General features: G+C 39.0%; 1 protein-coding gene across 1 annotated transcript in view; it reads left to right on the top strand.

The window, feature by feature from the left end:
• Positions 1-18,669, top strand: part of KLHL29 (kelch like family member 29) — a 1,611,012-nt gene that overhangs the window by 1,272,146 nt on the left and 320,197 nt on the right. The window contains exon 9 of the mRNA XM_053709637.1: positions 4,792-5,051. Coding sequence (XP_053565612.1) covers positions 4,792-5,051 — 260 coding nt within the window. The remainder of the gene's footprint in view (positions 1-4,791; positions 5,052-18,669) is intronic.

The raw sequence follows: 18,669 nt of genomic DNA, 5'->3' as shown, positions 1-18,669 counted from the left end.
AGTCATTTATTATTCCCCAATAAGTGGGGTAACCCACAACAAGTGTTTTCATTTTTTTAGATTTACTTTGCTAGATTTTACCACTTATATTGTGACACAATTCCATAAAATCACTAAATACACTATCCTTTCTCCAGGTTAGTGCTTATTCATATTTCTCTTTATGGATTCTTCAAAACAAATATGAAATGCACATTATGCAAAAAAAACACAGTGCAAATAGATCACTGCTTGAGGAAATTTCATTCAAACAAGAGACATGAAACTCAAAATTAAACTTCCGTAATTCAGACAGAGCATGCGATTTTAAGAGACTTTACTATTTACTTCTGTCATCAATTTTTCTTTTTACTTTGTACAGGTGGCCCTCGTTTTACAACGGTTCAATTTACACCGTTTCAGAATAACAACCTTTTTTTCCAGTCATGTGACTGCTATTGAAAAGCATTGAGAAGCAGTGCATTTATTAAATTAGCCAGTAGGTGGAGCTGTCCGCTTGTGTTGCAGCAAAACCAAGCAAGCTGAAATTAATCAGTTTAACCAGACCTGAGCTATTGAGCAGATTTCAAAGGAACAAGATCTTCCTGTCTATAAATCAGTCCAGATTGGAATTCATAGAAAGAACTGTTTGCAGAAAAATGCAAGTGAAGTCTGTGTTGTGTGATTATTTTATTAGGTTTATAATACTGTTTAGCAAATGTTTTTGTTCATTTAACTTAGTTTAATTATATATTCTGTGTTGTGTGATTACTTTATTAGGTTTATAATGCTGTTTAGCATTTAAAGTCTTCATTTCAAAGCTTTAAAAATAATGTTTTAGGTGTTACTTATGACAATTTTGAGAGGGGCCTGGAACCTATCTCCCTCACTTCCCATTGACTTACATTATAAACTGGGTTTCAATTTACAACGGTTTCGATTTACAACCATTCCTTCTGGAACCTAACCCCGGCGTAAACTGAGGGCTACCTGTATATCCTTTGTTAAGAACTCAGCTCTAGAGCAGCAATGCACTACTGGGACCTAGCGGAACAGGAACACATTTGTTGAGTGAATGACAAGAGACATAAGTGAGAAACCACAAATCCCCAGCCTCTCCCAGTAGTACATTTCTGCTCCTGAGCCTACCTAGGTATGCTTTTCTATGAAGGATATCAAAAGTGCAAAGCCAATTAGAAGTAGGGATGGGCGAATGCTTCTAAAAATTCAAAATTTAAAATTAATTTTGATACATTTGTTCGTTCAAATCGAATTTCGAATGTTTATATATAACATTCTAACATTCTATTTTCGAATTTTCGTTTTCGAATATTTCAATAAAATTCAAAAATATTTGTTTGTATAATAGAATGTTTAGCTATGTATTCATTCAATTTTGAAATGTAATATTCAAATTTGAATATGACATTCGAATTCAAATGTGACATTCAAATTTGAAATAGTATTTCTAGTCTACAACTGTGTTTAATAAATGTAATATTCGAATGCTACATTCAAATTCGAATGTCACATTCGAATTTGAAATAGTATTTCTAGTCTAATACTGTGTTTTAAATGTGATATTCAATTCAAATGTGATATTCGATTCGAATGTGACATTCGAATTCGAAATAGTATTTCTAGTCTAATACTGTGTTTTATAAATGTAATATTCGAATTCGAATGTGACATTCGATTCGAATGTGATATTCGATTCGAATGTGACATTCGAAAGTGTTTCTTGTCTACAATTGTGTTTTATAAATGTAATATTCAAATTCGAATGTGATATTCAAATGTAATATTCGAATTCTAATGTGACATTCGAATTCTAATGTGGCATTCAAATTCGAAAGTGACATTCAAAAACTGTAAATAACATTCGAAAATCGAATTTTTAAGAATATTCGTTCTTATCAACATTCTATTATGTAAATCGAATTTCTACAATAAAATTTGTTCTAACATTCAAATTCGGATATAACCACATTCGCCCATCCCTAATTAGAAGTCATAAAAGTAAATTGGAAAGTTGTATATATTGCACTCTCTAGTAGACGTGTTCATCCGGAGGTTTCGGATACTTTCACATGCAGAAGAAGGCTGCCCTTCGTATCGATTGGCTATTTTCCAAGCCAAATTTATAATTAAGAAATTGAAATACACTAAAATCTGGGCAAATCCCAATTTTAGTGTGTAGCTGACCGGCATGAAGGGCCACCTTCTTACGCATTCGAAAGTTATTCAAAACCTCTGAATACGGGGGGGTGGAGCTAGCCGTCATAGAGAGAAGCTGTGCCTGGTTAGAGCTCCTGCATAAAAAGCAAATAAAACCCTTTTTAAACCTAATATAATTGCCAGCAAGCAGCAATATTTACTAGCTAGCCGCAGCAGGACATGGGCTTAGTCGATATCTGGCCTGTCATATGCGTCAGAGCCGAACCGCAGACATATGGTGCAGGTACTTCTAGAGTTTATTTAGGAAAGACTGCGGTTGCGGCCTGTATCAGATCCGGAGAAGCTTCTGTGATTTGGGGAGGACCCGGGAGCGCTATAACAGACTGTGCCCAGAGAAGTTTGTTGCAGCCTAGCTCCGAAGTGACAGGATCATGGCGGAAGCCCGCAACGCTATTCTAGACCTGTTTGAGCAATATAATCACAAACTTCTGAGCAGGATGGACCACCTTATTTTAGCCATTACCCGCCGGGATGCGAAAGAAGATAACACTGTGTCCTACCAACCTGCGGCGGTGGCACCCGACATACACGTGGGTGTTAACCAGGAGCATCCATCTTGCTGTCTTTCGTCGGAGGAGGCAGCGGTTCAGAGAGGTGCCGCTGCTGTGGTCATTGAATTGATTGGAGAAGAACCTGTGGCTGGGCCTGTGCGGGTGGCGGCAGCTCCAGAGGCAAACTATCGTAGCAGGTGGGTCCTTTCTCTCCATCCTCCGGAACCACAGTGCTGCCACTCTACTGTGCAGCTGTTTGGACTACTGCTATGGTGGCATGTTTCCCGAGGTCCTCGGACCGGCATAGGTTAAAAGAGGGACTGTGTCTTTGAGGATATGCTGGTGTCTACGGATCTGCTGTGGTCACAATATCCCTTCTAGAGCTATATTGCTATTCCCCCGAATTACCTTCTGCTCTTACTCACACTTGCTGCGGCTCTCTATGAAGGCCCTGGGCCTGACATGCGATCCTGCTCTCTGGCCTTTTTCACGGACACAAGCTACATGTTTTAACGGCTGGGGACTTTTTGACATACATACTCATTGACCCACCTAGGGTTGTTTCTGCGACAACACTCATGGACTCATGTAAAAGAACTGCTCCCTATTTTCTATGTTATGTCCCCTGTTTGACACCTTTTGGTGACACAGGGGAGAGCTACCTTTTGTCATATGCATTTTATTCCCTGCTGTATTATATTTCTATCCGTTCTCTTATGTATACTGCTCAGAGACCAGATTAGCACAACTCTATTGGGGTATGGCCTCATTAACAGGCAATGTATGCTAGAGTCTGTTTGCCCGGGAACTCCAGTTGTGGGTTATATATTCTGCAAGTAAATCTTGAATACATGTATACTTTTAAGCTATCAGTATTATATTTAGGGGCTGCTTTGCCTGAAAAGGTCAGATGATACCTCATGAACCTGATATGAGATAACAGCGAGTATAATAGGGGTTGTCTGCTTCTCTTAGCTAAATACAGTGCTAGCTGCTAATAGTGTAGTGATGTAAGTGACCTTAACTGGGATTTCTTACCAATAGTTGTAAATAGCACGTAAACATAATACATTCAGCTCTCACCTCTTAGGACTGTGAATCTCCGTTAACTACTTCCCTGCACTCAGTTTCACTGTTGTTAAGGTACCTCATTAAATATCTATGTGTTTTTACCGTAGTTTGAGCACATTACACATAGCATAGCTTTCATATAGGTTTGAAGCAGTCATTTAGGCTAGACATTAAAGTTGTTAGATGTGCACAATAACAATACAGCATATTATTTGCGGCATTCCTCCGCCCCCCACCCCCCACCCCCCCGTGCGGTTAGGGATGATTTCTTTCTTCCTCCCACATTTTCTGACAGAGTTAGGTAGTCTCTGTCCAACCCGCAGAGTCATGATTTAGTTTTCCCTGTATTCTCATAGAACGGCTCTCGGGGTTTCAAAACAGGTAATTCATCCTTGCTATAATTCCCTGCTTCTCTGTAGTCCATTTAAGATAATAGTCCTAATCATCCATATGTTTTAATGCAGGTTCAGTGTTAACCGATGTTAGATTCAGAATAGAAATTAAAGTCTGTTTTATTTGAAAGTTGTATATTTGGCCCAGAATTTGTATTATCCCATATACACTGAAACTGTGATTTGTACTGTTATCTCTGCCAACATGTCCTCAAATGCTTGTTTAATTTCTGGTCCCTTGACTGGACCTGTTAATCTGAGGTCTTTGAGAATATATTAGTCTCAAAAAATGAGGTGTTTAGATGTCATGTCATGTCAGTAGAATGTGTCTTATGTAATTTTACCTTTTGATGAGACTGTTATGAACCTGCTGTTTTAACCTCAATAAAAATATTAAAACAAAAAAAAAAAAAAAAAAACCTCTGAATACACATGTCTACTCTCTATCTGGACCATGACATTTTAGGTTTCATGTCCCTTTAACTTCTTCCATGACCAAAGTAGAGAGGATGACGGTAGCAATTTTATTATAACATTCTAATGAAAAATGTAGGTAGATATGGTAAACAGCTGTATGAAATGCAAACAAAATAACTGTTACTTTGTCTGGTTTTATGCAGAAAAGCAACTCACAGCCAGTAACTGCCTGGGAATATTAGCTATGGCTGAAGCAATGCAGTGCGGGGAGCTCTGTAACATGGCAAAGGCTTATGCGCTGCAGAACTTCCCAGAAGTGGCAAATCAGGAGGAGATCCTGAATATTTCCAAAGACGATTTTGTCACCTACATTTCAAATGACAGCCTGAACACCAAAGCCGAAGAACTGGTGTACGAAACCGTGATAAAATGGATAAAGAAGAACTCAGAGAGCAGAGCTCAGGTAAGGAAAAGCCTTTATTTATTTAGCATTTAAAGGGCCATTCATTTATATATATATATATTATTTATTTTTTAATGTTCCCGTGCTGAAAATTTTGTTTTTTGTTTTTATGTTTTTGGTGCCACTGTTCACCAGTGGGAGTTTAGCTTGTCAGCCAATAAGCTTTGCTCACTCAAACCAGTTGTGTTTGTTTCAGAATTAAAATACATACTATTTTTAAGTAATACATTTTAGCATGCATGAATATTGTTCTTTCATATCTATGACAGGATTTTATGTCCCTTTAAATAATATGTATACTTTTATGCGACAGTAGTTCTGCGTAAGTGGCATTAGGTTTAACCCTTGACTGCCAGGGAAGGCTACAGTGCATTGCAAAGAATTATGTTGCTGGCTTTTTTGACATCCAAACAACCATCTCTGCTTGAACAAGGAAGAGTCATTTGTGAGTTATACTGATTGTCATGACTCTGCTAAGGCTCAGGTCTATTAGCAACCCATACATATTTTTATTTATTTAACAATTAATGTTTTTTTGTAATAAAATCTTATTTTCCTAATAGTTTTGACATATTGGGAATATTTTTTTATCTACAACTTTATCTATAATCTTAGAGTAATGTACATGTAAATTGTTTTATTTCTCTTGTTAAGTGTATCCAGTCCACGGATCATCCATTACTTGTGGGATATTCTCCTTCCCAACAGGAAGTTGCAAGAGGATCACCCACAGCAGAGCTGCTATATAGCTCCTCCCCCAGCTGTCATACCCAATCATTCTCTTGCAAGCCTCAACCAAGATGGAGGTCGTAAGAGGAGTGTGGTGTTTTATACTTAGTTTATTCTTCAATCAAAAGTTTGTTATTTTTAAATGGTGCCGGAGTGTACTGTTTATCTCAGGCAGTATTTAGAAGAAGAATCTGCCTGCGTTTTCTATGATCTTAGCAGAAGTAACTAAGATACATGGCTGTTCTCACATATTCTGAGGAGTGAGGTAACTTCAGAGAGGGAATGGCGTGCAGGTTTTCCTGCAATAAGGTATGTGCAGTTAAAATATTTTTCTAGGGATGGAATTTGCTAGAAAATGCTGCTGATACCGAACTAATGTAAGTAAAGCCTTAAATGCAGTGAGAGCGACTGGTATCAGGCTTATTAATAGAGATACATACTCTTATAAAAATGTAATATAAAACGTTTGCTGGCATGTTTAATCGTTTTTATATGTATTTGGTGATAAAACTTATTGGGGCCTAGTTTTTTTCCACATGGCTGGCTTGAATTTTGCCTAGAAACAGTTTCCTTAGGCTTTCCACTGTTGTAATATGAGTGGGAGGGGCCTATTTTGCCGTTTTTTTGCACAGCAAAAATTACAGACACAGACATCCAGCTTCTTCCTGCATGATCCAGGACATCTCTGCAGGGCTCAAAAGGCTTCAAAGTCGTTTTTGATGGAGGTAAAAAGCCACAGTAGGGCTGTGACAGTTGTTGTGACTGTTTGAAAAAACGTTTTTGTCATTTATTATTCCGTTTTGGGTATTAAGGGGTTAATCATCCATTTGCAAGTGGGTGCAATGCTCTGCTAACATGTTACATACACTGTAAAAATTTCGTTAGTGTAACTGCCTTTTTTCACTGTTATTTCAAATTTTGACAAAATTTGTGTTTCTTAAAGGTGCAGTAACGTTTTTATATTGCTTGTAAACTTGTTTAAAGTGTTTTCCAAGCTTGCTAGTCTCATTGCTAGTCTGTTTAAACATGTCTGACACAGAGGAAACTACTTGTTCAACTGGAGGTAAGGGTCACACCCTTCCTCAGGACAGGGCCAAAGCATAGGCCAAACAGTCTAATTTTCGTGCCTTTCGAAATTTCAAGGCAGGTGCAGCATCAACTTCCTCCGCTTCAAAACAAGAGGGAACTGTTGCTCAATCTAAGCAGGCCTGGAAACCTAACCAGTCCTGGAACAAAGGCAAGCAGGCCAGAAAGCCTGCTGCTGCCTCTAAGACAGCATGAAGGAATGGCCCCCTATCCGGCGACGGATCTAGTAGGGGGCAGACTTTCTCTCTTCGCCCAGGCGTGGGCAAGAGATGTTCAGGATCCCTGGGCGTTGGAGATCATATCTCAGGGATATCTTCTGGACTTCAAAGCTTCCCCTCCACAAGGGTGATTTCATCTTTCAAGGCTATCTGCAAATCAGATAAAGAAAGAGGCATTCCTACGCTGTGTGCAAGACCTCCTAGTTATGGGAGTGATCCATCCAGTTCCGCGGACGGAACAAGGACAGGGTTTTTATTCAAATCTGTTTGTGGTTCCCAAAAAAGAGGGAACCTTTAGACCAATTTTGGATCTAAAGATCTTAAACAAATTCCTCAGAGTTCCATCTTTCAAAATGGAAACTATTCGGACCATCCTACCCATGATCCAAGAAGGTCAGTACATGACCACAGTGGACTTAAAGGATGCCTACCTTCACATACCGATTCACAAAGCTCATCATCGGTTTCTAAGGTTTGCCTTTCTAGACAGGCATTACCAATTTGTAGCTCTTCCCTTCAGGTTGGCTACAGCCCCGAGAATCTATACAAAGGTTCTGGGCTCACTTCTGGCGGTTCTAAAACCGCGAGGCATAGCGGTGGCTCCGTATCTAGACGACATCCTGATACAGGCGTCAAGCTTTCAAGTTGCCAAGTCTCATACAGAGATAGTTCTGGCATTCCTGAGGTTGCACGGGTGGAAAGTGAAGGAGGAAAAGAGTTCTCTATCCCCACTCACAAGAGTCTCCTTCTTAGGGACTCTTATAGATTCTGTAGAAATGAAAATTTACCTGACGGAGTCCAGGTTATCAAAACTTCTAAATGCTTGCCGTGTTCTTCACTCCATTCCGCGCCCTTCGGTAGCTCAGTGTATGGAGGTAATCGGCTTAATGGTAGCGGCAATGGACATAGTGCCATTTGCGCGCCTTCATCTCAGACTGCTGCAATTATGCATGCTGAGTCAGTGGAATGGGGATTACACAGATTTGTCCCCTCTGCTAAATCTGGATCAAGAGACCAGAGATTCTCTTCTCTGGTGGTTGTCTCGGGTACACCTGTCCAAGGGTATGACCTTTCGCAGGCCAGATTGGAGAATTGTAACAACAGATGCCAGCCTTCTAGGTTGGGGTGCAGTCTGGAACTTCCTGAAGGCACAGGGATCGTGGACTCAGGAGGAGAAACTCCTTCCAATAAATATTCTGGAGTTAAGAGCGATATTCAATGCTCTTCTGGCTTGGCCTCAGTTAGCAACACTGAGGTGACAACATCACGACTGTGGCTTACATCAACCATCAAGGGGGAACCAGGAGTTCCCTAGCGATGTTAGAAGTCTCAAAAATAATTCGCTGGGCAGAGTACCACACTTGCCACCTGTCAGCAATCCATATCCCAGGCTTGGAGAACTGGGAGGCGGATTTTATGAGTTGTCAGACTTTCCATCCGGGGGAGTGGGAACTCCATCCGGAGGTGTTTGCTCAATTGATTCATCGTTGGGGCAAACCAGAGTTGGATCTCATGGCGTCTCACCAGAACGCCAAGCTTCCTTGTTACGGATCCAGGTCCAGGGACCCAGAAGCGACGCTGATAGATGCTCTAGCAGCGACTTGGTTCTTCAACCTGGCTTATGTGTTTCCACCGTTTCCTCTGCTCCCTCGACTGATTGCCAAGATCAAACAGGAGAGAGCATCGGTGATTCTGATAGCGCCTGCGTGGCCACGCAGGACTTGGTATGCAGACCTAGTGGACATGTCATCCTTTCCACCATGGACTCTGCCTCTAAGACAGGACCTTCTGATACAAGGTCCTTTCAATCATCCAAATCTAATTTCTCTGAGACTGACTGCATGGAGATTGAACGCTTGATTCTATCAAAGCGTGGCTTCTCCGAGTCAGTCATTGATACTTTAATACAGGCACGAAAGCCTGTTACCAGGAAAATCTACCACAAGATATGGAGTAAATATCTTTATTGGTGTGAATCCAAGAATTATTCATGGAGTAAGGTTAGGATTCCTAGAATATTGTCCTTTCTCCAAGAGGGCTTGGACAAAGGATTATCAGCTAGTTCCTTAAAGGGACAGATTTCTGCTCTGTCTATTCCTTTGCACAAGCGTCTGGCAGAGGTTCCAGACGTCCAGGCATTTTGCCAGGCTTTGGTTAGAATTAAGCCTGTGTTTAAACCTGTTGCTCCCCCGTGGAGCTTAAACTTGGTTCTTAAGGTTCTTCAAGGAGTTCCGTTTGAACCCCTTCATTCCATTGATATTAAACTTTTATCTTGGAAAGTTCTGTTTTTGATGGCTATTTCCTTGGCTCGGAGAGTCTCTGAGCTATCTGCCTTACAATGTGATTCTCCTTATCTGGTTTTTCATGCAGATAAGGTAGTTCTGCGTACCAAACCTGGGTTTTTACCTAAGGTGGTTTCTAACAAGAATATCAATCAAGAGATTGTTGTTCCATCATTGTGTCCTAATCCTTCTTCAAAGAAGGAACGTCTTTTACATAATCTAGACGTAGTCCGTGCCTTGAAGTTTTACTTACAAGCTACTAAGGATTTTCGTCAAACATCTTCCCTGTTTGCCGTTTACTCTGGACAGAGGAGAGGTCAAAAAGCTTCGGCAACCTCTCTTTCCTTTTGGCTTCGGAGCGTAATACGCCTAGCCTATGAAACTGCTGGACAGCAGCCCCCTGAAAGGATTACAGCTCATTCTACTAGAGCTGTGGCTTCCACCTGGGCCTTTAAAAATGAGGCCTCTGTTGAACAGATTTGCAAGGCCGCGACTTGGTCTTCGCTTCACACCTTTTCCAAATTTTACAAATTTGATACTTTTGCTTCTTTGGAGGCTGTTTTTGGGAGAAAGGTACTTCAGGCAGTGGTTCCTTCCGCTTAATCCTGCCTTGTCCCTCCCATCATCCGTGTACTTTAGCTTTGGTATTGGTATCCCACAAGTAATGGATGATCCGTGGACTGGATACACTTAACAAGAGAAAACATAATTTATGCTTACCTGATAAATTTATTTCTCTTGTAGTGTATCCAGTCCACGGCCCGCCCTGTCCTTTTAAGGCAGGTCTAAAGTTTAATTAAACTACAGTCACCACTGCACCCTATGGTTTCTCCTTTCTCTGTTTGTTTTCGGTCGAATGACTGGATATGACAGCTGGGGGAGGAGCTATATAGCAGCTCTGCTGTGGGTGATCCTCTTGCAACTTCGTGTTGGGAAGGAGAATATCCCACAAGTAATGGATGATCCGTGGACTGGATACACTACAAGAAAAATAAATTTATCAGGTAAGCATAAATTATGTTTTTTCTTAAATATCAGTTCCTTGATATCATTTAGAAAACCTTATTTCTTGCTTATGTATTTATTAATCCAACCTGCTCAAATTTTGAACCATCTAAATGTTTGTTCATTGTAAAATGTGTCTGTTATACAGTATTTGTGTTTCTGGATTTGTTGCAGTGTTCTAAAAGGCGCTGCGAACCATCACACTCTGTAACAAAAACCCCAGCAAGAACATTATAAATGTGTTACACTGCCTATTTGATACAGTGCCAATCTCTGCCTTTTCAGGATGTGATTGTACATCATTGTAGGATTAACGTATGACATGTTTATTAGATGCACAGTAAACGCATCTGGAGTTGTATACACATAAGCATAAAAGGTACATGAGCTAGTACAAAAAAGTTCAATGTATTTTAATTTATGCTAAACAAATTCCTGTGGTTCTATAGTTTTTGTAGCTATAACATCACTGTGTAGCTCCAGATGAAAATGCAGGTGGTAATTGAAGCATATGTATTTATTGGCTCACCAATATGATACTCAACTTGAATGACTTGGGATCGGGCCAGGTATATGGGGGGTTAAACACACAAAAAGGGATTTATTTTGTTTACTGTATTTTATTCTTGCGTTGTTGGTCTGTATTACTGGCTAGTAACTATAATTACAGAATGCACAAGTCAGATATTAATGTGGCCACAGTATATATACATTGAAATCAAATTAACTGATCAGCAAAAGTTTCTAAGTTGATAAAACTCTTGGAATAAGAATAAAAAGTTATGTCAATCTGGAATTGGAAATTGAATTCTGCTACATATTTTTACTGGTCATTTATGAGCAACATCACCATTTTGCCATTTTTAAACTTTAAATTTCTAGACCAACTGCAGGAAATTTTTATCTCATGTGATCGATCTCCATGTCAAATTCTATAAATATTGGTACAGTTATTTCCCTGTAGCTATGTCTAACATTTCTCTATTAGCTGTATTCAAAAAAATATTTTCTTACACACCTAAATAAACTATTTAGTTAATATTTTTAGGGATTATAGTTACTGCAGTCTGAGAGAAACTTATTGGGCCAGATTACAATTGGAGTGCAAATTAACTCTTCTGCTTGAGCGTTATTTGCGCTAGATGCAAGTTCTTTGTGCGCTTCGAGTTGCATCCAAATTACAAGTTGAAAGTAAATTGTTTTTGCTAGGGTTGCACCGATACCATTTTTTAAGACTGAGTACAAGTACTGATACTTTTTTTCAAATACTCACCGATACCAATTACCGATACTTTTTATTAATGTCATGGCAGTTTACCAAGCACAATACAGACTAATGATTTAAGATTTCTTCTTTATAATTATTAACTGTATCTCAAGACATATAATAAAACAGTTTTATGTGCTTGTTGTCACAAAGTTCACAGAACATGTTTAAAAATACAAATATTACAATAAAATATATTAATAATAACAACAATAAATAACAGCTGCAGCAGCTGGGGCTGGAAAGCTACAATTTAAAGGGGTGATTACTGGATGTAATTGGGTTGTAGGGTGCCTATATAACATCAATCTGACATTTGTACTTAATACAAAGTAATATAATTTAATTCTGAAAATAATATTGGGGAAGGAGTATCCCAGTAATCCCCTTTGAGAAAAATGTAGCATTTGCATTCTACTGATTTAACAGAAAATAGGGATGGGTTCATATTTTTCCAGGTATGCGTTTAATTCTTAGTCCAGTCCTGGCTAAGGTTGTTCCTCAGAGTACAGTATGTTTGCAAAATGAGAACTAGCAGTATAACAGGCAATCTAGCAATTAGAATAATTTTTCAAAAGTTAGTGGCAAGTACTTATTAACCCTTTAAGGACACAGCTTTCAGTTTGCTCAATTGTTTTATGACGGAAAAATTCCGTCATATGTCCTTAAGAGGTTAAAGGGACACTAAACCCAAACATTTTCTTTCTTGATTCAGATAGAGAATATAATTTTAAACAACATTCCAATTTACTTCTATTTAATTTTCTTCATTCTTTAGCTATCCTTTGTTGAAGAAATAACAATGTATATGGGTGAGCCAATCACACAAGGCATCTATGGGCAGCAACCAATCAGCAGCTGCTGAGCCTACCTCGATATGCAGCAAAGTATAACAAGAGAATGAAGCAAATTAGATAATAGAAGTAAATTAGAAAGTTGTTTAAAATTACATGCTCTTTCTAAATCATGAAAGAAAAAATGTGGGTTTCATGTCCCTTTAAGGAAGAGAAGCATCTCTGCATGTTCAGCTATAAGTCTGTTTCTTCTATCAGTAAGGACGTTTGACGCTAAGCTGAACAGTCTTTCACTTTTCACCCTACTGCATGGGTCAGAAAGATATTTTTGGGCCATTAAATCTCAGTTTATTAACTGCCCAGTACTTCAGGGGTTTGTCTGAATGAGGTACAGTGATCTTTCCCAGGTAGGCTTCCAGCTGTAAAGTAGCAGCTTTTGGAGCACTGCTCTGACGTACAATAATACAAATAACAGCAATTTGTATTGGCAGAACAGAAGTGAACAATTTTTAGTTAAGTCTCCACTCCATCTTAAAATTAAATGGGGACATGCAGTTTGAAAAACGCCACAAGATGGCATATGGGTAGGAATTGGAGGTATCGGTTTAAGTATCGGTGCATTTGCACGAATACAAGTACTCATGCAAATACTTGGTATTGGCACCGATACCGATACTAGTATCGGTATCGGTGCAACCCTAGTTTTTGCTCTCGCCTTCTGTGGAAAGGCTGCAGAGTAGAGTAAAACAGCACATCTGTAAATACAGTATGTGCATGTAGAACAATTAAATAATAATAGGCAAATCTGTTGGTTCTTGAAAATTAGCATGTATACTGTGCAGTTATAATAAGTGCCTCCTTACCTTCTTCCTTCCACTTCATTGTGACCACCCCCCGGCAAAAAAAATTAATGTAAAATAATAATCAAATTAAAAATTAAAAAAAAACTTATTTAGTGCTGCATAATGCAACTGCCTCCACTAGTGGCGGGCCATCTAAGATGCAGGACCATTGGACAAGGGTCCAATTGCTCGACTTGTCAGTCCGCCGCTGCTCTTGCGCTAACCCGACAAGCGCAAAGTGAAGTTAGAATATCACGTACACGTTCACATATTACCCATAGAAGTCAATAGAGAAAAAAACTGAACACCCCACTCTCACACAAACCTGATTGCATAGTCTCATTTGCGCTAACCTTACATAAAAATATGAATGTTTCACATTCCAACGTTCTTCACAAAGAAAAAATATGTTTAATTTATTCATAAATACATATGTCTACATATATCTGATGGTATTTTGGTACAATATATATCTATACTTTTATGTTTCGTGAAACAGTTAACAAGAGCTCTGAAGTTGTGGTAATCATTCTAGCGTAAAGTTTACTTTCAACTCATAATACCAGCCGTAAGTCCAACAAGCGCAAACCCTCAAGATAAACCCCTTATCTCTCAGGCGCAAACGTGTGAGCTCCACTCGTAATCTAGCCTATTTTCAGCTAAATATGTTCAGCCAATCCAAACTGATAATGTTTTGAAACACCTCATGGAGTGCCTGTTCAGACTACTATGGTATCAATTTATTTTTACTATGATAGTTTACTGTGTACATATGAATCATCACTTTAATGTCCCATTAATAATTCTTTGACACAGATAAAAGTCTTTGTTTACAATATTATTTTTTGAATGCTCAGAATTCTGTATTTCTTGTCACATCTTCTCGCTGTGCCTTGTCAGGAGGGCTGTTGACCTGGGAATCATCTGTAAAAACGGACGTCTCCGTAAGTAAAAACTTCTTAAGTTGCCGCCATATAAATATTGCAATAGCAGAAAGAGTTCGTGGTGCAAATAGAAATAGTCCAGTGTACACTTACAATAGCTCTATTCCGTGTTGGTTTGCTAGCAAACAAGGGCTTACCCCAGACCTTCCACTCGATGTTCTCTGTGGGTAAGTTACAGCCGTTAGCGCGATGACGTCACTTATGTGGGCGCTGTCCCAGACGGGCTCTCTGATTGGACCAAATTCGGAACCAGCCGAAAATCTTGAGAAAGCCCTGTAAAGGGAGAAACGCATTGATGTACTGCAACAACCACTAAGATTTACTACATGTAGCTGGAGCTACCAAAGTGTTCACTGAGGATTGTGCAAATTCGCTAATATAATTAGCTATTGGAAAGACTTGCAACTAACTCTCTGAACTCCTTATCACATAATCAAGTCCACTCACAGCTTTTATTTTGTACCTTGCGTGCTATCTAGCACTAAGAGCAGTTATCTGTCACTGGAGGATCACTATACCACAGCTAAAAGAGTCACTACTACCGCTGTCGGCTGGTTCCGAATTTGGTCCAATCAGAGAGCCCGTCTGGGACAGCGCCCACATAAGTGACGTCATCGCGCTAACGGCTGTAACTTACCCACAGAGAACATCGAGTGGAAGGTCTGGGGTAAGCCCTTGTTTGCTAGCAAACCAACACGGAATAGAGCTATTGTAAGTGTACACTGGACTATTTCTATTTGCACCACGAACTCTTTCTGCTATTGCAATATTTATATGGCGGCAACTTAAGAAGTTTTTACTTACGGAGACGTCCGTTTTTACTTGTTATTACTTTTGTCAATTAAATTGTGTCTCATTTTAGATACGTTATCGTCCTTGTCATATTTCCAAGTATCAAACATATTGTCTTATTTTTAGCACCTTTAGCTGTAGCGCTCCTCAGGAGTTTGGTGTTGTTCACCCTGCGCTCACTGGTTTTAATATCCAAAATTCTGATCCAATCAGCCAATCAGATTGAGCTCACATTCTATTGGCTGATCGGAACAGCCAATAGAATGCGAGCTCAATCTGATTGGCTGATTCCATCAGCCAATCAGAATATTCCTACCTTAATTCCGATTGGCTGATAGAATCCTATCAGCCAATCGGAATTCGAGGGATGCCATCTTGGATGACGTCATTTAAAGGAACCGTCATTCGGCTAGTAGGCGTCGGGAGAAGAGGATGTTCCGCGTCGGATGGAAGATGATGGCTCCCGAAGAAAGAAGATTGAAGATGCCATTGATAGAAGACTTCATCCAGATCATGGACCTCTTCAGCTCCCGCTTGGATGAAGACTTCAGCCGGATCATGGACCTCTTCAGCCCCCCGCTTGGGCTTGGATCAGGACATCGGAGGAGCTCTTCTGGATCGATCGGTGAACCTGGTATGGTGAAGATAAGGTAGGAAGATCTTCAGGGGCTTAGTGTTAGGTTTATTTAAAGGGGGTTTGGGTTAGATTAGGGGTATGTGGGTGGTGGGTTGTAATGTTGGGGGGGGTATTGTATGTTTTTTTTTACAGGCAAAAGAGCTGAACTTCTTGGGGCATGCCCCGCAAAGAGCCCTGTTCAGGGCTGGTAAGGTAAAAGAGCTTTGAACTTTAGTAATTTAGAATAGGGTAGGGCATTTTTTTATTTTGGGGGGCTTTGTTATTTTATTAGGGGGCTTAGAGTAGGTGTAATTAGTTTAAAATTGTTGTAATATTTTTCTTATGTTTGTAAATATTTTTTTATTTTTTGTAACTTAGTTCTTTTTTATTTTTTGTACTTTAGTTAGTTTATTTCATTGTAGTTATTTGTAGGTATTGTATTTAATTAATTTATTGATAGTGTAGTGTTAGGTTTAATTGTAGGTAATTGTAGGTATTTTATTTAATTTATTTATTGATAGTGTAGTGTTAGGTTTAATTGTAACTTAGGTTAGGATTTATTTTACAGGTAATTTTGTAATTATTTTAACTAGGGAGCTATTAAATAGTTCTTAACTATTTAATAGCTATTGTACCTGGTTAAAATAAATACAAAGTTGCCTGTAAAATAAATATTAATCCTAAAATAGCTATAATATAATTATAATTTATATTGTAGCTATATTAGGATTTATTTTACAGGTAAGTATTTATCTTTAAATAGGAATAATTTATTTAATAAGAGTTAATTAATTTCGTTAGATAAAAATTATATTTAAATTAGGGGGGTGTTAGTGTTAGGGTTAGACTTAGCTTTAGGGGTTAATACATTTATTAGAATAGCGGTGAGCTCCAGTCGGCAGATTAGGGGTTAATAATTGAAGTTAGGTGTCGGCGATGTTAGGGAGGGCAGATTAGGGGTTAATACTATTTATTATAGGGTTAGTGAGGCGGATTAGGGGTTAATAACTTTATTATAGTAGCACTCAGGTCAGCTCGGCAGATTAGGGGTTAATAAGTGTAGGCAGGTGGAGGCGACGTTGAGGGGGCAGATTAGGGGTTAATAAATATAATATAGGGGTCGGCGGTGTTAGGGGCAGCAGATTAGGGGTACATAGCTATAATGTAGGTGGCGGCTCTTTGCGGTCGGCAGATTAGGGGTTAATTATTGTAGGTAGGTGGCGGCGACGTTGTGGGGGGCAGGTTAGGGGTTAATAAATATAATATAGGGGTTGGCGGTGTTAGGGGCAGCAGATTAGGGGTATATAAGGATAACGTAGGTGGCGGTCGGCAGATTAGGGGTTAAAAAAAATTAATCGAGTGTCGGCGATGTGGGGGGACCTCGGTTTAGGGGTACATAGGTAGTTTATGGGTGTTAGTGTACTTTAGAATACAGTAGTTAAGAGCTTTATGAATCGGCGTTAGCCCAGAAAGCTCTTAACTACTGACTTTTTTCTGCGGCTGGAGTTTTGTCGTTAGATTTCTAACGCTCACTTCAGACACGACTCTAAATACCGGAGTTAGAAAAATCCCATTGAAAAGATAGGATACGCAATTGACGTAAGGGGATCTGCGGTATGGAAAAGTTGCGGCTGAAAAGTGAGCGTTAGACCCTTTTTTGACTGACTCCAAATACCGGAGGTAGCCTAAAACCAGCGTTAGGAGCCTCTAACGCTGGTTTTCACGGCTACCGCCAAACTCCAAATCTAAGCCTTAGTATTTCTAACATGTCCATCTATAAAATGTTTAGCCACTGGTAACAATGTATCTTCCCTTTTCTTGCTTATCTCTGTATCTACAGTAATGCTTGACAAATGATCTCTGATGCGGGTTCTTACTTCCCGTAAGGTTTTCCCAACATACGGAAGATGACAGAGATTGCACTCTATGAGATACGCCGCACCTTTTACTCTACAATTGAGGCACTTCTCTATGTCAAAAGTCTCTCCTGTCTTGGCTGATGTAAAATTGACATATTAACACATAAATATATATGTATATAAGCATATACATATATATTTACATGGAACACACAGTTCCCATAGACCACAATGTAAAGGCACTTTTCAGTGCCGTTTTTTCATAACACCCCACTCCCACCAACTTTAACCCCAAAATACTGCTTTTTGCAGTTTTTTTTAAATTTTAAAAAAAGTAGCTTTTTAAAAAAATAAAAATAAAGCCACCAATTAGCAAGCACTACCCAGGGTACTGAACCAAAAATGGGTCGGCTGCTAAGCTTACATTTTTACTTACTTTTTCAAATAAAAATACCAAGAGAACAAAGAAAATGTGATAATAGGAGTACATTTGAAAGTTGCTTAAAATTGCATGCTCTATCTGAATCATGAAAATTAAATTTTGACTAGGCTATGCCCTTAAAGGGACGTGAAACACAAATTTTTTTCTTTAATGTTTTAGAAAGAGCATGCAATTTTAAACAACTTTCTAATTTACTTCTATTATCTAATCTGCTTTAATCTCTTGACATCCTTTGCTGAAAAGCATATCTAGACAGGCTCAATAGCTGCTGATTGGTGGCTGCACATAGATGCCTTGTGTGATTGGCTCACCCATGTGCCCTGCTATTTCTTCAACACAGGATATCTAAAGAATTAAGCAAATTAGATAATAGAAGTGAATTGGAATGTTGCTTAAAATTGTATTCTCTACCTGAATCATGAAATAATTTTGGGGGGTTTAGTGTCCCTTTAACTCTTATCGGCTGTTTCTCTGTTTACATTGCCCCTTATAAAGAGTTCTTCCAGACTTAACCCTCTACACGATTTAAATGAAAATAACTATAAGGCTATTAACAGTCATATTGTGCATAACTCAAGCCGAAAACAGGATTAGTTATTAAGACTTCAGGTTATCTGAGGTTCTTAAATGTTTGTAACTATTAGTTTTATTAATAGAAATCATATCAATAAACTTGTAGCTTGTAGCATAGGTCATTGAATCTGTCTATTGTTGAGCATTGATGCTACACGTTTGATTGACA

The sequence above is a fragment of the Bombina bombina genome, chromosome 4 (assembly GCF_027579735.1).
Source record: "Bombina bombina isolate aBomBom1 chromosome 4, aBomBom1.pri, whole genome shotgun sequence".
NCBI classification, from domain to species: Eukaryota; Metazoa; Chordata; class Amphibia; order Anura; family Bombinatoridae; genus Bombina; species Bombina bombina.
The sequence above is the reverse complement of the archived record's forward strand: the minus strand, read 5'-3'. Positions and strand labels throughout refer to the sequence as shown.